Source organism: Dreissena polymorpha, chromosome 9 (assembly GCF_020536995.1).
Source record: "Dreissena polymorpha isolate Duluth1 chromosome 9, UMN_Dpol_1.0, whole genome shotgun sequence".
NCBI classification, from domain to species: Eukaryota; Metazoa; Mollusca; class Bivalvia; order Myida; family Dreissenidae; genus Dreissena; species Dreissena polymorpha.
Window position 1 is genome coordinate 74,669,146 of NC_068363.1, and position 24,663 is coordinate 74,693,808.

General features: G+C 34.3%; 2 protein-coding genes across 2 annotated transcripts in view; both read right to left on the reverse strand.

Moving 5' to 3' along the window:
* Nucleotides 1-204: 204 nt before the first annotated feature.
* The window catches only part of LOC127844692 (uncharacterized protein HI_1625-like), a 331,821-nt gene continuing 307,362 nt past the window's right edge, over nucleotides 205-24,663 (reverse strand). Inside the window, exon 6 of the transcript XR_008032867.1 lies at nucleotides 205-3,519. The gene's annotated coding sequence lies outside the window, so the exon portion shown is untranslated. The remainder of the gene's footprint in view (nucleotides 3,520-24,663) is intronic.
* On the reverse strand, nucleotides 3,515-14,747 carry LOC127844691 (uncharacterized protein HI_1625-like). Its single transcript, XM_052375123.1, has 5 exons — nucleotides 14,552-14,747; nucleotides 9,395-9,536; nucleotides 8,251-8,296; nucleotides 6,648-6,734; nucleotides 3,515-3,914 (listed from the first exon to the last, which is right to left on the reverse strand). Exons 1-5 carry the CDS (start codon nucleotides 14,708-14,710, stop codon nucleotides 3,815-3,817), a joined length of 534 nt encoding a protein of 177 aa, XP_052231083.1. The 5' UTR covers nucleotides 14,711-14,747; the 3' UTR covers nucleotides 3,515-3,814.

The window sequence follows — 24,663 nt, forward strand, 5'->3', positions numbered from 1 at the left end:
TATACAATTGTCAATTAAATTATTATTTTGTTCTGATATTATCTTTTTAATGCAAAAGAACTCTAGCATACAGTAAAATTCACTTTTCGACAGTTAACCAAACATTTCATAAATGATGAAGAGAAAGTTATTCAAAACAAGGGAAGTATGTGAACAGAGTAATTGAGGTTAGAAACAACCAACATTATTTGCAAAATAAAACATTTTATTGTCTAATAAATCACATTGTCTAATAAATTTTCTAACAAAATGAATAAACATATACTGGTATACACTAACTCGACGTGAAGGTCTTAAATTAAAAATGATAACAAATCTAACAAATAAAAAGATTAAAACCGTGACCAGGTAACCTCATTAGCCAGAACTTCGAAACTTTGACATTTGAAAGCCCCTATCAAAAAAAGATTTGATCACTCTTTTAAAAAGAAAAACATGGCTTAAATATTTAAAAAAAAATTGAGATGACTAAGTAAGAGTTTTTTTATGTTGTGGTAATTTTTTTTTACAATTAAATTTAATTACTTCATGAAAATACAGTTATTTATTTTCATAATACAATTTTTTTTTAAATCTGCATAATTGAATTTGAACAACACAAAATAACAACAAATACTGCATAATAATTATTGATAGGACATTGACTAGTTTGGTTTATTTTAGCAATACAACCAATAATAAAACAAATCACAAACAATAAAGTTGTGTAAATTTAAACACGGATTTAATAATTATTTTCTCAGATATTTAATGGAATGATACATATGTGTAATCTACCAAAATTGTAAACATAAAAAACTAACACATATTTCAAGCAGAAAAACAAACAACCATTAATAAAATTCTTTATAAAAGGGTAGGTACCGTAATTACTCTATGTTTTCGGACACTCTAAGTTTTCTGACACCCCCTTTTTTGGCAAAAATAATTATTTTTCGTGACTCTTAATTTTCGGACACACGCGTTTCGTCCATAATTAATGTCCCTAAGTTTTCGGACAGTATATTTTACAGCGCTATTTTACAAAATTTCGGTCCTGTTTTCGATATCTAATGACACTTCGATCATAGGGTTTTACAACAAGATTTAAATCATAAAATATGGCAGGTGCATGCCTGAGTGCAACGCACCATTACATTTGCGTTATTGGGTAAATAACCTTGCAAACCTGTATTGAACAATGGTTTCGCCTGATAGCATAAGCCTTATGACAATTATCAGGGGTAGTGCCAATTAACAGTTCAATTATCTACCGCAATGGAACTACCCGTTATCAATAAAATAACTGTGACAAATACCAAACGCTTCAAAGTGTGATGCACCCTATTGCAAGTTTTACGAACAATAGAAGGTATTAAACAAAAGCTTTCGGAAATGAAATGATCGATACATCAAATGCTCATCATTGAACTCGTTGGTCAAAGTACAACCTTGTAGTAACTTTCTGTCAAATGAATTAAGCATTTAAAATTATTAAACATAAGCGCGTGCTATTACCGGTAGTCGTTGATACAATTGATGCTATTTTCAAACACTTCAATTTTCGACTCTAAGTTTTCAGACAACTGTATTTTGTGAATATTTTTCGTATCTAAGTTTTCGGACACGAACAAAAATAATTATTTTTAAGTGTCCGAAAACATAGAGCAATTACGGTAGTCTAAAATAACAACACCACTTTCAAATCAACACTTAGTGCAATAGAGAACATGAGAATTAAGAAACGGACAGAAACACAATAGATATTAAAGGGATCTTTTCACGCTTTGGTAAATTGACAAAATTGAAAAAAGTTGTTTCAGATTCGTAAGTTTTTGTTTTAGTTATGATATTTGTGAGGAAACAGTAATACTGAACATTAACCATGCTCTAATATAGCCATAAAGCGTTGCAACGCGAAACGATTGAATAATTTGGAGAGTTCTGTTTTTGTCGTTAAATTTTGTGAAATTACGAAGATTGCTTATATAAGGTATAAAATATGCCACGAATGTGTACTCGGCGGAATAGCTCAGTAGGCTAAAGCGTTTTTACTTCAGGACTCTTGCAGGACTCCAGGGGTCACTGGTTCGAAACCTGCTCCGGGCAATGTTCTTTTCCTTTTTTTAATTTTTTTTCTTGATTTTTTACTGGAGCTTTTATGATCCAATGGTTACATTTATCAATATAACGCATTTAATGAATAATTTAAAAAAATGCCAAAATCTGTGAAAAGGCCCCTTTAATGGTGCTTTCAGAAAACTGGGCTTAACACATGTGCATAAAGTGATGTCCCAGGGAGCTAGTCAAATCGGCCCCAGTCAAAACGGCCCCTATTCGATAATAGTCAAAACGGCCCCACTTTGCTTTGGTTTTCGGTCATTTTGACTAGGGACCGTTTTGACTTGGGGCTGTTTTGACTGTAAACCTTTACAACCATGTCCCAGATTCAGACTAATCAGAGACAACACTTTCCACTAGAATGGATGCTTGTTTAGAAGGGATCTCCTTTAACCAAAAAATATCATAAAAGTGGGAAGTGTCATCCCAATCAGGTCCGATACTTCTGCCACATCAGTTAAGCCTGTTTCTCCCAAAGCATGGTTCAACAAAAGTAGGAGACTAATTAAATACATTGCAAACACAATGTTGACAAATTTCATAAACATTAAGTCACAGTAACAATAAGGTTTCAAAGGAAAACTTAACTCACAATAATTAAAACAAGAGCTTGTCACAGTAGTGCCAAATCCCCGCCGAAATGTGTTTGCTCGTATGACAACATTTGTTTTAGAGAGTAGAATAATATTTGTAAAAACAAATAAAGGAAGATAATTCATTATGCTCCGGACAAAAGTTTACTTTGGAATTAAATTAAGGGATATAATCCAAACACTAAGGTAGATATAGTTATGGTTCTTTGTCACTGCACTTCTCCTACTTGCCATCTGTTTAAGTTTCAAGTAAATCCCTTCATAAGATTTAGAGTTATGCCCTGGACAAAAATTTACTTTAAAATTATATGAAAGGGTTCTTAGTCACTGCACTTTTCCTACTTGCCATCTGTTTATATTTCAAGTTTCAAGTAAATCCCTTCTGTAGATTAAGAGTTATGCTCCGGACAAAAAATTACTTTAAAATTATATAAAAGGGGAGATAATTCAAAAACTAAGGTAGATAGAGTTGTGGTTCTTGGTCACTGCACTTCTCCTAGTTGCCATCTGTTTATATTTCAAGTTTCAAATAAATCCCTTTAGTATATTTAGAGTTATGCTCCGGACAAAAATTTACTTTATAAAGTTATATAACAGGGGAGATAATTCAAAAACTAAGGTAGATAGAGTTATGGCTCTTGGTCACTGCACTTCTCCTAGTTGCCATCTGTTTATATTCTAAGTTTAAAGTAAATCCATTGAATAGATTTGGAGTTATGCTCTGGACAAAGTTTCAGTCAGACGGACAGACGGACAGGACCAATTACTATATCCCCTCAGATTTTGTTTTCGGCGGGGATAAAAAAAAATAACGAGAATAACGCACCTCCTAAGAATTCTCAATGAATAGAAATTTTCAAAGTCAGTGTTCATGATTTTGATTTTATCTACTAAGAAACAACACTTTACATAAAGTGTTTCAATAATTCATAATTATTATAAAACTAATCACTAAAAACCATGAAAAACAACCAGATCAGCTACATAACTGTGAGAAAACGATAGCAACAAAGTTTTTATGGCCGGACAACTATCTTTAGTATTTTGGGTGCCTAAGCAAAGATTCATTTTCAGTAAACTGTGCTCTCCAAGGAATTTAGTTGCAGCAAGCCATCAGAAATCTAGTTGGTACATCCACCACGTGTGCAGACATTGTTGAGAACCTTGTGAGCTTCCTTCACCCCTTTCGATGCTGCATGATGGATCAACTTGTGGGCTTCACTGCAAATAAAACACACAAATAAAACATGCACATAAAACACACTCATAAACACACACATAAAAACACAAATAAAACACACACATAAAACACATAAATAAAAACACTAAATAGAGGATATTTGTTCATGTCAGTTTAAGATCGATTGTTATTTCACGAGTGATCATAGAAATTATATTTTAACAAACGATCTTACACTGACATGAACAAATTTTCTGTTTCTTTTATGCCCCTTTTTCAAGAAAGTAATTAAAAGCTGTTTCCCTTTTGCTGAAAAGTTACCCTTTCTCGGAGTTTCTCCCGTGGCGTGCCTCATTACATTTCAAAGCACAAAATGACGTCATTAGTATGACGAAATGACGTCATTATACAAGCAGAATTTCCAGTTAAAACTCTTTTACAATGTAAATAAATGGTGAATTTAAGCATAAAATAAAAAGAAAATGTGTTGGATTCGGTGGTATGTTGATTTTAATTCACTCGTGATCATAGAAAATATATAAAAAATTATTTATGATAATGTAAAAATAGAAAAGGAGTTCCGAAAAATTGTTATTTTCATCTGTGAAAATAACAATTTGTTATTTTCACTGCTTTTATTTCACTGCAGAAATGTCATATTTTATCATTAGGTATAAAAGAAATAATAATGTTTTGTAAAATCATATTAGATTCAATCTTAAACTAGTGACCTGAAAATCAATAGGGGTCATCTGCAAGTCATGATCAATATTCCTATGAAGTTTCATGATCTTAGGCATAAGCATTCTTGAGTTATCATCTGGAAACCATTTTACTATTTTGAGTCACTGTGACCTTGACCTTTGACCTAGTGACCTGAAAATCAATAGGGGTCATCTGCCAATCATGATCAATGTACCTATGAAGTTTCATGATCCTAGGCCTGAGCGTTCTTGAGCTATCATCCGGAAACCATCTGGTGGACAGACCAATAGACAGACCGATGGACCGAAACGTGCAAAACAATATACCCCCTCTTCTTCGAAGGGGGCATAATGGTTAATGCATGTTAGACAAGTGTTGCTCCAGATTAGTCTGTGAAGTCCCTACAGGCTAATCTGAGATGGCACTTCTCTTTTATAGTTGATGGGTTTAAAGGAAGTCTCTTCTTAGGGAAAACTAATAAAGACGGAAAGTTTTTGAAACATGCATTAAGCCCTGTTTTTCTAGAGCAAGGCTAAGTTTTTAAAGCTTAACCCTTTGCATGCTGGGAAATTTGTCGTCTGCTAAAATGTTGTCTGCTAAATTTAGCATTTTCTTCGATTTTTTTCAAAGAATACTATCAGAATAGCAAACAGTTTGGATCCTGATGAGACGCCACGTTCTGTGGCGTCTCATCTGGATCCAAACTGTTTGCACAGGCCTTCAAAATTTGGTTCCCGCACTGAAAGAGTTAAAGTGATATTATGGGCATTTTTCACTGTTGAATTTAGCTGAAAAGAATTAACAGGTCAACAGAGTAAGTTAAAATGTGGTTACTGACCAATTATCTGCAACTCATCTTGCTACCAGTTGTTTAGAAAAAATATATTTTATATGATATAATTTACGTGACCCACCCAGTCCTGTAAGCCGAAATGATCTGTAAATGAAAATGGTGTCTTTGTGTCGTATAAACGAATCTGCACTAAAACTTTATTTAGGTTCACATTGTACATGCGTGATCAGTTGTCAAACGAAAGTACGGTTGATATTCAAATGCATTCTTTTTCTCTTCCGGGATATTGTTTTAGTATGTTGATGCTGCATAAACAAATATAAGTGTTTATGAAGTTAAAACACCAAAAATAAACAACGGCTGTGATAGACACCTATAAACTGTTAGAATAGATGCCCATAATATCACTTTAATAACATGTAAAGCATTTTGCCTTAACATAGTCATTTCGAGTCTGTACAGCAATTGCACTTTACATGTACACAGAAAAAAAGGGGAAAAAAGATGACAAATTCTACTGTTTAGCGCCCAATTAAGCATGCTATTTGTTGCAAAATGCATCCCTTGAAGTTGAGGCATGCTTTGCCTTAAGTTAACACATGATTTCATATGCAAAACTTTTCTAATGATCAATGCATGTAGGTTTAAAAGCTGACTTTTCAAAGTTGTACTGCAAGAAAAGTTTGTGTGTATGGAAAGACGTCTTGGTGAATCCTGTATTACCCCCTCTTTTCAAAGTGGTAGGGATGGTTTAGCCCTTTCAGTGCGGGAACCGAATTTTGAAGGCCTTTGCAAACAGTTTGGATCCTGATGAGACGCCACAGAACCTGGCGTCTCATCAGGATCCAAACTGTTTGCTATTCTGATAGTATTCTTTGAAAAAAATCGAAGAAAATGCTAATTTTAGAAATTCAGCAGACGACATTTTAGCAGAAGACAAATTACCCAGCATGCAAAGGGTTAAGCACAAAATAAGACCAGCTCTTGGAAAATTGGGCTTAATGCATATGTGTAAAGAATAGTGCCTAAAATGCCTCCTTAAATGCCTAAGTTTATCTCTGATATGCCCACACAGGCTAATCAGAGAAACACTTTCTGCCTAAGATGGATATTTCACCATGAGACTTTCTTTAAATGAAATATACCATACATGCTGAATGTTAAGACCCTGATTAATCCGTGCAGACTGCACAGGCTAATCTAGGATGACACCTTACGCACTTACATTAAGCTCCATTTTCCCATACTGTGGCTCCAATAGTAAAATTATTCTTACCCTGGTTTTAGGTCTGTTTTGATCCCCTTCAAATGACCCACTGCCAGGTTGTATGAGGCATGAGCGTGGCCTTGTTCGGCAGCCTTCCTGTCAACCATTGGTAAAAATTTGAACTGATTTCACAATGGAGTGCAGGAGTCCCAAATGAATAACTGGCCATTTCCTTGCCATTGAACACACCAATTACCAAAGAGAAATGGTAAACAAAATCCCCATTGGAAAAAAACCCAATTTGATTTTTTTTTTAATAACTGTCTTATGATTTTTATATCTCACATTTATTTAAATTACATCTAACAAAGTATGTATCAGTAGCTATATATATTTTTATTATATACTTTATCTTATAATTTTGAATTGTCATAATGACTTATATTTAACACGAAAATTCAAAATCCCTAAATGTCATATTTACTACAAGAAAAATGCCTGCCACTACTGGCAATTTAGTAATATTGTACACGTATTACAGGATATATAATCTAATTAATTTGCCAATAAATTATGAACTGGTACTTTACTTGATATTTTTACGGGCCAGTAAAGCAATCATTATGGGGTTTCTTCTGGATCTCGTACAGTTTTTGTGGCTAAGACTAAGAGCTGACTGGCTTGTGCCAGCGGATAAGCCAAGGTAAGGTAACTGTGTTATTTTGTTAAAACTGTTGGTCGATAACAAGTCGTGTAAATGATGTACAAGAAAGAATTGTAAATGATTATAATTTTGTAAATGATCAGTTGTCCTTGGCTAAGGGTAAACAATGTGTCAGGTTGTTTTTTGTCTAAAGGTTTAATATAATGTATTGTAATTACTGCATGCTATAGCTTTGCTTAATGTAAAGAAAATAACTATTTTATAAAAACAAAAAAATATTTGAAAAAGTACTGGTATTAATTAAACCCATATAGGGTTTACAAATCCACAAATCAAACCAAGGTTAAAAACGGTGGTGTAGCGGAAATGATGTCCCCCTTGTAATCAAGGTCATTTAGTTAGTTTTTTTTCTCTTTTTATTGGGAAGAGCCTTTATCTGGTTGGGAGAAAATATCCCTTAAAGCTTGATTTGGGAAATAATTGGAAGGAAAAATTTCATTGGAAAAAAGCCCTAGCTTATAGATTTTGGGAAGAAATATCACTTGAATACCGGTAGCTGATTTTGGAAATGATATATTTCTTTAAGATGTTTTTAATCCACTTCTATTTTATAAGGTTAAAAAACCTGTCTGTGGTTAGTTTAAACCAACTCATTTAAGCACAATTGCATCAAAAGCGTAAGGCTTATTTAAATGCTCTTGAGTCTGTTTCCTGGGTCTAACCAGTACACATCTTTAAAAGAGAGCCTAAATATGCATCCACAGTGGGTATTGAATACATGACCTCATGGTTGCTAGGCAGAAACTCTACCCACTAAGTCTATTCTACAGCAAATTGTCTTTGCTTGGATCCCACTTTGGGGACCTTCTTGATATCTTCCCAAAGACACCAAGACTTAGTATTGATTCAACAAAAAAGGACTTGAGCTTCACTTGCTTAGTCTAATATGCTAAAAATAAATAATATGTCACTAAACACAATAACAACATTTTAATTGCAATTTTTTACCGAAACCACTCCATGGACTTCTCATGGTCTTTGTCCACACCCTTGCCTGTAAGTAAACACATATAAATGTTTCTAACAAATCAAAGGGAGACATGCAAATATAAAATAATGCTTGTGTACATTCTAAACTTAAAAAAAAAAATAGTAACAAGATTTGAGTATATTTTTGTTGGATTTTTTGTTTTGTCATGTTCAACAGTATTTCAGTCATAACATGGCTGTCCAACTTAGCAAACTTTCACTTCTATTTGGGATTGCAAGTTTCTAAGTCATAAGAGCACATACTTAATTACGCCTTTCCCACTTAGAAGCAGAAAGAAAATGGCTATGTGCAAACAGCATAAAACCAGAACAACCTGCAAGTAACTCGCAGTCTGTTCAGGTTTTATGCTGTTTGCTGCTCATCAGTATCTGAGGGTTGGAAATGCAGCCTTTTAAATTTGAATTTAGTAAGAAAGGTCTTTAATTAAATTTAACTTTCTGAGGGACTACACATGCGTCAAAATAAGTATCTAAGTGGTAAAGGGTTAAGGCAAGTAACTGACAACTGCCCTATTTGATTCAGAGGTGAAAATGAATGGCCATTAAAACAATTTCATGACCTATCCCCACACAAGTTATCTTGCCAGGCCAGGGATTGAACTTGCAATCCTCGGATATGAAGTCCAGCCCTCTTCCAACTGAGCTAGCAGGCAGGGTCTTACTGGCACAGAGATTGTTTAAAACAGGTATGCCCCCCCGCCACACACACACACACAACTTTTATGAATATCAAATGAATTCAATGCCCTTGTAATAAATTAGCCACCAAAGAAAATCAAGATTTGTAACAAAAACTAGCCGGACTTGGCTGGACTAATATTTTGCAAACACAAAGAGTGGTCTAAGCCATAGACTTTAACTCCAGGGGTCAGTGGTTTGAGCCCAGTTGAGGGTGACTTTCTTTTCTTACTTTGATTTTATTCTTGATATTTTACTGGAGCTTTGTAGATCCAATGTTTATATTTATCAATATAAAGCATTTAATGACAAACTTCAATACATGCCAAAATCTGTGAGAAGGCCCCTTTAAGGGCGTGATTATTCCCAATCTGAAGGCCCCTGGATCCATTCCAAAAATGGTGAAAAAAATCTGTATATTTACCATGCAGGTATCTTTGTCCAACTTGATGTTGTGCTGAGGGGTACCCCAGGTGGGCGTATGCATGTGTGACATGAAAATGCAGGTGATCAAAGTAGAAGTAAGCGTAGATTGCAAATGCCACAGTTGCAAAAATGGCAAACGCCTGGAAAAACAATATTTATATTAATGAAAACTTTTATGTAACATAAAAATAAAAACATAAACAAGAGCAAAGCATAACGGGTGCCACGATAGGCTGCGAAAGCTTGTCAGAATTATTTTTTTTAGAGGTCACAGTGACCTTGACCTTTGACCTAGTGACCCAACAAGAGATGTGTTGTCAGAAACACAATGCCCCCTACTGCGCCACTTTGAAATAAAATTTCTATTTATCATATTGCAGGTATAGACATAGACATCATCTCCCTTTAAAGCTTTATTACTTCCCTTGGATTTTGTCCAATCCAAACCGGGACGGGGGGGGGGGGTCTGTAGACAGTCAAAAATGACCACGTCAGACATCACTGACAACCAAGGCCTGTGGTTTATCAAAGAGATCATAGCCAGAGTTCATCATGTATGTATGGACATAAGTCCACTGGTATTTAATGGAAACTAGCATTCACAAATTAAAACAGGTAAGAAATGATAATTATATCAAGAGATGTGTTCGTCAGAAACACAATGCCCCCTATTGCGCCGCTTTGAAATAAAATTGCTATTTATCATTTGGCAGGTATAGAAATCATCTCCCTTTAAAGCTTATTACTTCCCTTGAATTTTGTCCAATCCAACCGGGGAGGGGGGGGGGGGTCTCACAGTCAATTATGACCATGTCAGACATCACTGACAACCAAGGCCTGTGGTTTAAAAGAGATCATTGCCAGAGTTGAACATGTATCTATGGACAAAAGTCCACAGGTATGTAATGAACATCAAAGAAATTATTATTATATCATTAAAAATAAAACTTTGGAAAATCAATCATTTGAGTTATAAATAATCAAAATAATAAATCTGTAAATCTGTACAGTAACTGTGAAAAAACTTCAATTCTTGGTAAGGAAATATATAATATGAGATTAATAATTATATAAATTACTTCCCTTGAAAATAATTGTCTCTAACAAATCTCTATTTTTAGTAGCAAATAATTAAAAGCCACTACCGTGACTGTGATTGACCACTCGAAATGTGCAGCTCCATGAGATACACATGCATGCCAAATGTTCAATATTGAATAATTATCTCCCTTTTTAAAGCTTATTACTTCCCTTAAATTTGTATTTTTTACCGTAGACCGTAAAGGATGATCTTGACCTTGACCTTTTACCACAATGTGTTTGTCAAAAACACAATGCCGCCTACTGCGCCGCTTTGATTTATTTACCAAAAATATATACGTGGGCAGGTCAGATAACTATGTCCATTTAAAGCTTATTACTTCCCTTGACTTTGTTTTTTCGACCCTAGACCTTGAAGGATGATGTTCACCTTGAAATTTTACCACTCAAAATGTGCAGCTCCATGAGATACACATGCATGCCAAATATCAAGGTGCTATCTTCAATTTTTAAAAAGTTATGGCCAATGTTAAGGTTTTAGCACGACACCTAGTGACCTACGGCGGACGACGAGCTGGCTATGAAAATAGCTCAGGTTTTCTCCGAAAACAGCCTTGCTAACAAAATCATGTTAGTTAAATTTATTATGTTATACTCAAATAGTCCATGCATTTTATAAATGTGTGGTTTACTGTGCATACAATTTCATGAGTTAGAAATAATCAGAACACAAAACTCAAAGATACAAAATGTTCCTCTCTTTAGCTTAAATATTTGCAATTTATGAAAAAAAAATTGTAGGCCTAATACTTTTAAATTTCACAATTGATAAAAGTTCTGTGCCTAAATTCAACCACGGACTCTAGATTACACGGATATGAAACGGGACCGTTACGCCAAATATCTTGTTGTGTCTAAGTCACGTGACCGTGTCGTATCTGTCGATCTTTTATCGAAGCGCCGATGTTATACATTTGATGTACCCACTCACGTATTTTGTTAAATTATAGTTTCATTTCTAGGCCGATTTTGACAAATTATATATCATTAGAAAGCTTACGTAATGTAGTTTTCAGATATATAAATATATATTAAGTTTTTCTTCTGATTGTGGCAGCTCGGCGAGTTATAACTTTAACTTTTGCAAATATCATACCGTTTTGGAGTTTTAGAATCTAGATTTACGGTTGACATGTTCGTACTTTATACCGATTTGTAGCGTTTATATTTGGAGTTCAGTTTTAAAAATAACATCTTGCTTAGGAGAATAGAATTCTGTATATGATAGAAAAAAAATTGGTTTAAAAATGAAAGCAAGTAAGGAATGAAGGCGGAAATAAGTAGCGCGCGGTCCTAACGAACCGAACTGATGGCGATTATGCTTTTGTTTAGATACCGGCCATTGAATTTCCTTTGCCACGATTATTATATATTTTATGGAATATATTGAAATATTTTGTTCTAGAGACATATCCATAAAGCTAAGTATTAATGAAGCTTAATAAATTTACGATTTCAGCTCTTGATTATAACACAGAAAGGGTGTTAATTTTATGATGAAACAGCGTATACAAATGTATAGCCGACCCTCTTGATATTTTTCGGCTTTGCATACTTCAAATATAATGGGTGTCAAAACATTCATCGTTTGTTGTTTATTATCAAAAAGGTAATTATGTAAAATTATATGAAAGGTTATTAACCATAAATTATCAATTAATTAAAATTATTTAAAGATTCTTGAAAATCACGGTCAACTGTCTATGCATGTATATTGAAATATCTTTATAAGTTAACAGAGTTATAAATATATAGAATTCTAAATTAAAACTCTGTATTATTTGTATTTTTCGGAAAGATTATTTAACCCCGTTGTGGTCAAATGAGAATGCTGTTTTTAATTATGTTGTTCCGTACACTACCATACACTCTTTATAGGACTACGAAATGACGGAGTTTTTTTACCGGTACCCGCTAAATACGTTAAATGTTAAGTATTAGATTTTTTAAATGTTTAAAATGTACATGTATAGGTATTAAGCACTTATAATTATTGTGATTTAGCTGGCTGACATCTATACAGTATTTAGTTTATGGCAATCTGTATGGGCAGATGACTATAAATGTTTTCAATACGCTACATATCTTATAAACGCAAAATTGAGTATTTGGCGTTACATTACTCCAAGAAATGACCACTAATACTACGAGAAGACATGGAGGTATCATAAAAAGTGTAATCTGACCAGACATTGCCACCTGTGGTTAGGGACCAATATACAAGTATAGGTCCCTGCTGTGGCGTATGACACCATAGTGTTATTTAGTATTGGTCGGCACAGTTTCTGATCATAACGAGATAATTGGTTTGTGCTGAACACAGGGGCAATAAAACCACAGATCTATCAATAAACAAGATTATTGAGATATCTTTTTTTGAACATCGCGATAAAAATGCTCAAACCATGGACTCTATATTACACGGATAAGAAACATGGCAACATTCTCAGAATCATCACTGCTATATGTGTAATCACCTAACAATTCGTCTAAAAATAATTCATATATTTGAGTTGAAGACGATATACTGTTGTTTAAGTCTGAATAAACTATCTGTCTGCCTGTCTAAATCCAAGCCGTCATCGTCCCGGTGAAAAAAAATCTGATTTTCAATAGTTGGACATGATGCCCTGATGTCAAAATACGAAATGACCCGCGTAACATGGACCGTGATTTTCAAGAATCTTTAATAAATTTATAATTTAAGGTAAATAACATTTCAAATAATTATACATAATTACCTTGTTGATAATAAACAGCAAACGATGAATGTTTTTGACACCCATTTTATTTCAAGTTTGCATGCAAAGCCGAATAATATCATGAGGGTCCGCTATATACGCTGTTTCATCATAAATTTTACACCCTTTCTGTGTTATAAACAAGAGCTGAAATCGTTAATTTATTAAGATTCATTTATAATAAGCTTTATTGATATGTTTCGTGAACAAAATACTACAATATATTCCATAAAAAATATAATAAGATGGCAAAAGAAATTCAATGGCCGTTTTCTGAACAAAAGCATAATCGCCAAGACCGTAGCATCAGTTCAGTGCGTTAGGAACGCGCGCTACATTTTCCCGCCTTCATTCCTTAATTACTTTCGTTTTTAAACAAATTTTTTTTCTATCGTATACAGAATTCTATTCTCCTAAGCAAGATGTAATTTTTAAAACTGAACTCCAAATATAAACGCTACAAATTGGTATTAAGTACGAACATGTCAACCGTAAATCTAGATTCTAAAACTCCAAAACGGTATGATATTTGCAAAAGTTAAAGTTATAACTCGCCGGGCTGTCGAAATCAGAAGAAAAACTTAATATATATTGATATATCTGTTTACTACGTAACGTAAGCTTTCTAATGATATATAATTTGTCAAAATCGGCCGAGAAATGAAACTATAATTTAACAAAAGACGTGAGAGGGTACATCAAAATGTATAACCTCGGCGCTTCGCTGTACGCTAAAAGATCGATAGCCACAACACGTTAAAACGCGCGGTGGTAAAACATAAAATGTGAATTTCTTGTGTTTAACTCGCTATAAATCCATTAATAACAACGGGAATATACTAAAAGTTATATTTTTTTGAAAGAGGAATTAATAAGCAACAAGATAACGTTTAAACCAATAAAATCGGATGAATAGTTTTTGCATAAGATTGAATTTACTACAGTAAGGGTCAAATACTCGATTCATCTCCTGTCAATATACTCTCCGTGATTCAACCAAGTCAATAAACCTTATAAATTATTCACAAAGACTGACGTTGGCAACAATCACAATGAAATAGCAGACAATTATCCAATACCATTCCAACTAATTCAAATTCAATTCATTTCAGCCAAAAATAACTGTAAGTATGCTTTACTGATTATTAAGCATTTTATAAATTTAAAATTCAAAACTGAATTTTACACGAAACACATGTTTGAAATAGTCCTTTAATTCTTTATATCAGTTACAATTATTTTTAAACTTTAAGTCATTAAGATTAACATATCAATATCACGCAAAAACGTAGCATTTCGGAACCGTCTTTTACCTCAAACGCACGAATGTGAAATGGATCTGGCTTCTTTTTCCTCGCTAGAAACACTTTCCCTCCATACGGCAGCGAAGGATCATATTCAGGATCTTCGTCTGGGATGTAGCGCTGCTTTATTCCAGAATTTGCTACGTGACCTGCAAAGCCTGTCGCCATGTTGTTTACTATAGGCTACAGCGGCTGGCGCGCCACCTTGTGGATGCTGAGGCGTAACTATGGGTACAGCAGGTGCGTGTACATAACAAAGGATACATTACACTCAATAGTATGAATTATTTGAAACAAGAAACATCTTTCTTTTTTTAATGATATTCGGTGTACAATTTATCCTTAATTAAGGTTTAATATTTTCTTAGAAAATTTAATAGAAAACAAAGCTTTGATTGTTGTTTTTTTCTGAGTTTTTAGTCGCTGCAATCTACCGAATGAAATGTTTATTCAGGGTGCAGGATCACGTGACTTTGTGGGGTTTCTCCTTTTAACTTTAATGGGTGTTTACGCGACGGTAAGTGGTGCTTTATTCAAATAACTTTTTAAAATAATATTTCTTAAGAATTTGAACTAGTGCATAAAAGACAGGTGTGTGTATGCTGCTTATGGCAATGTGTAATACATCAGAATTACTTAATTTAATAAGCCAAAGACCTATAAACTATTAGATCTTTACGTCTTTGAATAAGCCTGTGATAATGTTTACTTAATCGGTATCTACTGCATTCATTATACACGGCTATGTTTCACGCTACTTGCAATGTTGTCAACGATTTCAGACGTATTCAAGACTTTATTCTTATACATAAAGATATCGGCACAAACTTCTAGCAAAACTGCCTTTTATACACTTAATATTTTTGCAAATGTATTTCAATAACTTGAGATATTTGCAAAATAAATTTCTTAACTGTGTGTTTACACTCTGTCAAGCCCGTGTGTAGAACCCGGGTAACCCCGTTGATTCTGCTATCCGTATTATGTATACAATATTTTAGAAAATTAATTTATACATCAATACATAGTACTTATCAAATTTCATGTAAACATTTAGACAAGTGTACATGCTGTTATTTGTAAAATATAAGACACATAGAAAATAGTGTAATGTAGTCAAACTGCTAGTATGTAAACTAAGGTATAAAAGATACTACATATGAACTTATTATATCGTCCTCACATGGAATATTTAATGTATTTAACATTAGTTTTAATTAACGATTTAAATATATGGTACGCTCGAATCGCATTGAGGCGCATTTTGTTTTCCACACATCCAAATCACCCATTTCTATCGAGTTGCGTTTTACAATTGAAAAAATCTAACAAAGATACTTTTCGATATACAATTTAAAACACACTTTATTATCAACAGCAAATGGGCAAACGTCGGTTGCCCATTCTGGCTTTCATCGACGGTTTTCAGACAGGCTGACCGTGCAATGATATCCCGTGATTGTGCATCATGTGCTGAACGTTGGCCTACTCGTAGGCACATCCCAATTTAAATTTTCACTATAAAATCCCATAGCGTGAAGTTTCATAAGTACACAAGGGAAAGAAACATAAACGAATAGCAATAATTACATGGTCTAAAATATACAAGTGCGCATAATGCAATATGAACAGTATTGTGTAATGCAAGAACACCGTCTCTAAGTAAACATGCTTTGGCTAATATATTGGGCTTGGCGAGTGGTGGGAAGAACTTGTGTTCCTGCTAATTATTTCTGTATCAGATACGATAGTTTAACGCTCATCATTCGGTCCGCATCGTTTGAAGACGCAATACTTCATCCGCATAATTTTAAATTCATAAAGTACAATTTATGTAGTAATTTATTCAATCGTGTCTGCTGTTTGGTCATTGCTCCAACATTTATTAAGCTGTACCGGGTTAGTCAGCTAAGTCAAAAATGCATATGTAACATCAAACCTAAAATAAGTAATATGGAAAAAGGTGTTAACACCCTTTCGAGTAGACAACAATTAGCCCGTAAACAATAGAAAGCAGAGCTTCTATGGTAAGTTTGCAAATTAATGACTATACTTCCAGAGTAATTTTATAGAAGCTTGTGCCCATCCATTGAGAATTCAGACAGGAAGATACTCACGCAACAATATCCCCCGTGAAGAACGTTATTGCCTTTGTTGTAATCAACTCCATTTTATTTGTGTTTGTTCATGTTACCGTTTTCTACGGCAAAAATTCATTAAACGTTTTTATTTCATAAATCCATCGGTTGTTAAGTTTCATAGTTTATTAACATCAACTTGTAAATTTGAAATATTAAACGTGTGTAAATATGTTAAGGAAGCATTGTCTGTACGAAATGCTATTTTAAATAATACCACTGAATTATAGCTTGACTTTCTTCAAAGAAGTGTATGTATCACTTTGCAGTCACTGATAGTATTTGTAATACTAGTAGTTTGTCCTTACTGCCTTCAAAATTATTATGTTTCTCCTTGTCAAAATCGTTGTTGATCTCTGTTCTTATTTTGTTTAGAAATGTTATTTCATTGAATTTAGTTCTGAAATGCCATTTAACTTACTAACATATATACATTATTATATTGATTTGGTTACCTACTATAGTATACCACGGACTCTAGATGAGACGGATATGAAACGGGACCGTATCGGCAAATAGCTTGTCGATCCTTTGTTACGTAACCAGTAGCTATCGATTAGCGTACATCGAAACGCCGAGGTTATACATGTTAATGTACCCACTTACGTATTTTTTAGATTATACTTTCATTTCTCGGCCGATTTTGACAAATTATATATCATTAGAAAGCCTACGTTACGTAGTTTTCATATATATAAATATATATTATGTTTTTCTTCTGATTTGGGCAGCCCGGCGAGTTATAACTTTAACTATTGCAAATATCACACCGTTTTAGAGTCTAGATTTACGGTTGACATGTTCGTACTTTATACCGATTTGTAGCGTTTATATTTGGAGTTCAGTTTTAAAACTTACATCTTGCTTAGGAGAATAGAATTATGTATACGATAGAAAAAAAATGGTTTTAAAAATGAAATTAAGTAAGGATTGACTTTGTACGAAAGTATCTCGCGGTCCTAACGCAGAGAACTGATGCTACGGTCTTGGCGATTATGCTTTTGTTTGGATTCCGGGCATTTAATTTCCTTTGTCATGATTATTATATCTTTTTATGGAATATATTGAAATATTTTGTTCACGAAACATATCAAAAAAGCTAATTATTAATGAAGCTTAACAAATTCACGATTTCAGCTCTTGTTTATAACACAGCCAGGGTGTTAATTTTATTACGAGACAGCGTATATGGCGGACCCTCTTGATATTTTTCGGCCGGGATTTTCAAGAATCTTAAAATAATTTTAATTAATTGATAATTTAAGGTAAATAACCTTTCATATAATTGTACATAATAACCTCTTTGAAAATAAACATCAAACGATGAATGTTTTGACACCCATTTTATTTGAAGTATGCAAAGCCGAAAAATATCAAGAGGGTCCGCTATATACGCTGTCTCGTAATAAAATTAACACCCTGTCTGTGTTCTAAACAAGAGCTGGTTGGGAGCGTGCCAATAATGGGTATTACAATCAAGCACTCACACCCCTGATGAGGCTTAATCAAGGTGTCAAAGCTTCAAACAATGACCTCTCTAGTGTTGTATTAATTCCAAGTGAAAGACAACTAAAATCAAGAATGACTACAACAAACATGTAATGGAGTAAAAACAATCTACCTTTGTCAAACTGAACAAGATCTGTTACTCTTTACCACTAGCAATAATGCCCTCCGATTCAGATGCACTCGATGAAATAAGCATGATGAGACAAATTAAATATTTACCATTCACTCTTTCGTATCCGTGCTTGGAAATCATATGACCCCGAAAACGAGACATTGTCTTGTAAGTTTCGGGGCACTCTGTACACTGGAAGACACCCGCTGATTCGATTGTCACTTTTACTTTCTTACACGGTTTAACATTCCCAGAATCATCACTGCTACATGTGTAATCACCTAACAATTCGTCTAAATCTAAGTCGTCATCATCCCAGCGAAAAAATCCGATTTTGAATAGTTGGACAAGATGCACTGATGTCAAAATACGAAATGATCTGCGTTACACCGACCGCGATTTTCAAGAATCTCTAAATAAGTTTAATTAATTGATAATTTAAGGTACATCACCTTTCATATCATTATACATAATAACCTCCTTGATAATAAACAACAAACTAATGTTTTTCACACCCATTTTATTTGAAGTGTGCAAAGCCGAAAATATCAAGAGGGTCCGCTATATACGAGGTCTCATATAAAATTATCACCCTTTCAGTGTTATAAACAAGAGCTGAAATCGTTAATTTATTATGCTTCATTAATAGTAAGATTTATTGATATGTTTCGTGAACAATATATTCGATAAAAAAATATAATAATCCTGGCAACGGAAATTTAATGGTCGGTATCTAAACAAAGGCATAATCGCCAAGACCGTAGCATCAGTTCGGAGCGTTATGACCGCGAGCTACTTTCGTACAAAGTCATTCCTTATTTACTTTCATTTTTAAACCCATTTTTCTATCATATACAGAATTCTATTCTCCTATGCAAGATGTAGTTTTAAAAACTGAACTCCTAATATAAACGTTACAAATCTGTACAAGATAAGTATTGATGCAAAGCATCATAGGGCGTCGGGAATTTCAGTGTAAAAGGCAATCAATGAAGTTACATGGAACGATTTTTTTCCACTGTAAATATTAATATATTGGCCGATTATTTTAAACAAAATAGAAAAAGATACTGGTATAACCATTATCTATAATTTTGTGTTATAACCCCCAAATAACCATTATTTATGATGTTTTGTTATAACTCCCAAATAACCATTATCTATGATTTTGTGTTGTAACCCCCAAATATTTCATAGTTCATTTTATTTACATTGGTTTCCTTTTTTTACTGGCATCTGTGTGCATTTTTCATTAATGGAACAGAACTGTGTAGGTTTTAAAAAATCTGCTTCATCTTGTAAGCGTAATTTCATATTTTCTCTACTTCAAGGGGAGATGATTCTGAACTTATTCTTACGTTGCTCATTTACGATAGGGGTTGAGTACTCATTGATATGAAAGTTTGAAAAAAAATGAATGAAAACTGTAAATTGCATAAAGAAGCTGCATTTCACAATACTTTAACATTTACTAAAAGATCATAACAGATTTATTGCTCCGATATTCATCATTTTCAATAGGGTTCGAGTAATACTGATATAAAAACACTTAACAAGTTTGGAAAGATTCAGACGAAAGTTGTGAAATCTTTTAAACAAGTGAAAATTGTTTATTTTGTCAAATTTAATAGAAAAAAAAACTGGACTTATTGTCCCCATGATTCTCCTTTTAAATGAGGTAAAAATGCTCATTGATATGAAGACACTGTAAGTTTGGAAAGAATCTGATGACAAATGTTGAGAAAATCATCAAACCAAGCAGTTTTTCACTTTTATTTTTAAATTCAAAGAGACATAATTCTGGACTTATGGTCCGATATTGCTCATATAGAGTTTGGGTTGGGTCCTCATTGATAAAAAACCTGTTCAAGTTTGGAAACAATCGGATGAAAATTTTGGACTTCAAACAACGATATCAAAATTTCTCAAATTCTAAAGAAGATAACTATGGACGTAATGGTCGGATAATGCTAAAGGGCCCATACCACCTGGATAGTAATACGTGTCGCGCTTCACGCTCTATATGTGGTTCTTAAAAAAAAAACTCCGAGTAGTGCTTGACTCTAGGGAAACGGGTTGCTGGGACACAGCTCCTCCTTGATAAGCGGCTGCTTCCTTTATCGTAACTCATTGTTACAATCAATAATACGTGTCGCGCTTCGCGCTCTATATGTGGTAGGGATAGTACTTAGGGCCTATGATAGACAACCATAAAAATACATGGATAATAGATGTGTTGTTTGCATTTATTTGTTAATATACAAACACGTGTATTTTTTATAAGATATTTAAGTGATGTAAGAAATTTTAATTAACGTTGTCACCACGCGGCATCCATTAATTTTAATAAAAATGTCCAATTGTAGTAAAATGGATGTTAAAATGTCTACATAAAATAAAGCTGTATTATATTTATTAACCTGACTGAAAAAATTGTCAGCGGCCGAACTGTTCCGTTCGTGCCGGAACCCGGGATTGAACCGGGGGCCTTTAGACGATTGTTGCGTAAACAACTTCAGTCTAACGCTCTCCCAACTGAGCTTTTCCGGCTAACATTTTTAACTGCTATTTGGTGAAGTTGTGTATAGCGATATTTATTATATGTCTATTAATAAACTAATACATTGTACGTTTTCGTACCACTACGCCTTCCAATAAACTTGCTTGCGCGATAGGTCGTCAAATATCGTATTACATTGATTCTCCACTAAATAAGCAAATTAGAAAACACAAAAATAAATATATTTTGATCATGTTTTGTTTTTATACAAAACCAGCGTGTTTCGCGTATTTGCCAAGCCCCTGTGATCTTTCCCCTGTGATCAGTTGTGGATCAGTTATTTATTAAAACAATTAGCTTTGCATTATTGGCAATAAATGTTGTAATAAATGTAAAAGGCACAAATGCAGTACTTATTTACACTAAGTTATAACTCGCCGGGATGCCCAAATTAGAAGAAAAACATAATATATATTTATATATCTGAAAACTACGAAATGTAGGCAGGGGCGTAGATAATGGGGGGGCAGGGGGGGGCGGCCGCCCCCCCAATATTTCGGCTAGTCATCGTTATATAAATAAACGTAAAATCCCCCAATAATCGCCGCCCCAAAACCAGTATTTTTGTAATCACGCGCTGTCAGTGCAGAAACCATGTGTCCCCTCTCTGTCTGCTCTGAGGTTGCCAATAGTGATGTGTCAATATCCCTTGTTAGGTGTCATAAACTAGTGGCCGGAGTAAATGTCATTGCGTTAATTGTTTTATTGTTCTTTTCTGTGATTGCACTGTCAGTGTTTTGATTAGGGACAGGCGATTCTTTTAATTTTAATTGATCGTTTTAATTCAAAGGTAACTGCCACTTAAAACAATTTTGAGTAAATTGCTGCGCCCGTGGTGGTGACTACGCCACTCATCTGCGGAGCGTGATGGACTTCTACAGGGAAGACTTCAACAAGCAGGCGCTCACCACTCAGCTGGAGACGTACCAGGTCGCCGTACGGGACAAGAAGGTCAAGACCATCACGGACATTGTCACGTTCTTCCGCCACTTGCCTCCTGAGTCTCGCCTCTTTTTCTCGGAGGTGATGCGCATCCTCTGCCACGTCCTGGTAATGCCCGCCAACAACGCCACCAGCGAGAGGTCCTTCTCCGGCCTGAGACGCCTGAAGACGTACCTCCGGACGTCTATGACACAGGAGAGACTCACCCACCTCATGACGCTCCACGTGCACAGGTGTGCTACCGACGCAATGGACTTGTTAGATGTTGCCAATGAGTTCGTCAGTGTGAATGAATCACGGTTAACTATCTTCGGGAAGTTTTCATAGAATGTGACACTTGGCATTAACATTACGCGAACAGTGCATGATAAACTGTGGCTTAAAAATAAATTATCCGTAATTTTTGTTTATTTAACTTAATTTAATAATATTTATTCATCCTGGTTCAGTATTTTAATAGTGCTCGAAATGTGGATACATTATTTGCTAATCATGTCATATTGTATTGGTTGTTGTGTATTTTCATGTGGTTATTTATACACTCTCCCATTTTCAGGTGTTAAATATGTCCATCAGTAATAAAATATATCCATTGTGAATGTAATGTTAATGGTTTTATTTCTCATATCACTTGTTAAACTCCGTCATTAAAATTCATAAACATTTACTTAATTTTATGTTGTAATTAGAGTTTTTGGAAAGAAAGTAATAACATTTACATCAACATGAAAGTTCCCCCGAAACGCACCATATTAATTGTAATTGTATTTTTTTTCGGAACCACGGGAGAGGACAACCCTCTCAAACGAACCTCTTTATGTTCCCAGTACAGAAACTGGACTGCCCCTCCAATGTTGGGAGGTTATCTACGCCCCTGGTAGGCTTTCTAATGATATATAATTTGTCAAAATCGGCCGAGAAATAAAAGTAAAATTAGAAAAAAGACGTGAGTGGGTACATCAAAATGTATATCCTCGGCGCTTCGATGTACGCTAATCGATAGCTACTGGTTACGTAACAAAGTATCGACAAGGTTAAACGCGCGTGGGTAAAACATAAAATGTGTATTTCTCGTGTTTAACTCGCTATACATCCATTAATAACAACGGAAATATACTAAAAGTTATATTTAAAAAAAGGGATTAATAAGCAACAAGATAACGTATAAACCAATAAAATCGGAGGATTAGTTTTTGCATAAATTTGAATTGACTACAGTAAGGGTCAAATACTCGTTTCAACTCCTGTCAATATACGCTCCGTGAGTATACGGATACGTGACATTACTTTATTTTTAATTATATGCATTAAAGACGATGTACTTATGTATAAGTCTTAATAAACTGTCTGTTCAGTTCTGTTCTGTCAAAGAATACCAGAATCGAATGACATTAAATATACACCAAAATGTTGACAGTAGTATTAAGTTACATAATACAATTAAATTGCATGTTAAATTACATTAAAGATCCATCAACATTCAAAATCAACGAAAATAAAGATAACCCATTAAGTCAGTGTTCCTTATAGCAATAGCCGAAATTTCAACGCTATATATACCTTTTAAGGGGCCTTTTCACGTTTTGGTAAATTGACAAAATTGAACAAAGTTGTTTCGCAAATTTTCGTTTTAGTTGTGATATTTGTGAGATATCCGTAATACTGAACATTAACCATGCTCTAAAATAGCCATTATATGCATCTTTTGACAATTTAAAAACCTGAAAATTATAAAGCGTTGCAACGCGAAACGATTGCATAATTTACAGAGTTCTGTTGTCGTTATATTTTGTGAAACTACGAGGATACTTATATGAAGTATAAAATACATCTGTCATTGTAAAAGGAAGGATGGCCGAGTGGTCTAATGCGCAGACTTTTTTATTCCAGGACTCCAGTGGTCAGTGGTTCGAGTCCTGCGAAGGATTACCTTTTTTTCTTTATTTAAATTTTATTCTTGATTTTTTTTACTGGAGCTTTTTAGATCCAATCTTTAGATTTATCAATATAAAGCATTTAATGGCAAACTTAAAAACATGCCAAATTCTGTGAAAAGGCCCCTTTAATACATCGAATTATAAAATTCTCATTTTTATAGTCGCCGCTTCGTCTGTCCGTACGTGTGTCCGTGTGTCTGTGTTTCCGTGTGTCCGTCCGTCCGTGCACAATTTTTGTCCGGGCTATTTCTCAGCAACTAATGACCGGAATTCAATGAAACTTTATGGGAAGCTCGACAACCAAGAGGAGATGTGCATATTATCAGCGGTATCTGGTCGGATGATTTTTCACAGAGTTATGGCCCTTTGAAATTTTCCATTAACTGTACATATAGTGCAATTCTTGTCCGGGCTATTTCTCAGCAACTAATGACCGGAATTCAATGACACTTTATGGGAAGCTTCACTACCAAGAGAAGATGTGCATATTATCAGCCGGTTCTCGTCGGATGATTTTTCACAGAGTTATGGCCCTTTGAAATTTCCATTGTACATATAGTGCAATTCTTGTCCGAGCTATTTCTCAGCAACTTATTACGGGAATTCAATTAAACTTTATGGGAAGCTTCACTACCAACAGGAGATGTGCATATTATCAGCCGGTTATGGTCGTATGATTTTTCACAGAGTTATGGCCCTTTGAAATTTTCTATAAACTACATATAGTGCAATTCTTGTCCGGGCTATTTCTCCCCAACTACTGACTGGATTTCAATGAAGCTTTATGGGAAGCTTAACTACCTTGAGGAGATGCGCATGTTATTTGTTGGTTCTGGTTAGATGATTTATTTAGAGAGTTATGGCCCTTTGAAATATTTAAGTTGCTAAACCATCCATCGTTTTATATTGTCTAAAGTTATGCC

Coding starts and splice junctions, on each gene's coding strand:
- LOC127844691 (XM_052375123.1), bottom strand. CDS start 14,710: ATGGCGACAGGCTTTGCAGGTCACGTAGCAAATTCTGGAATAAAGCAG. Junction 6,735..8,250: donor AAGTCCATGGAGTGGTTTCG/GTAAAAAATTGC, acceptor AATGGTTGACAG/GAAGGCTGCCGAACAAGGCC. Junction 3,915..6,647: donor AAAACAGACCTAAAACCAGG/GTAAGAATAATT, acceptor TTTTATTTGCAG/TGAAGCCCACAAGTTGATCC.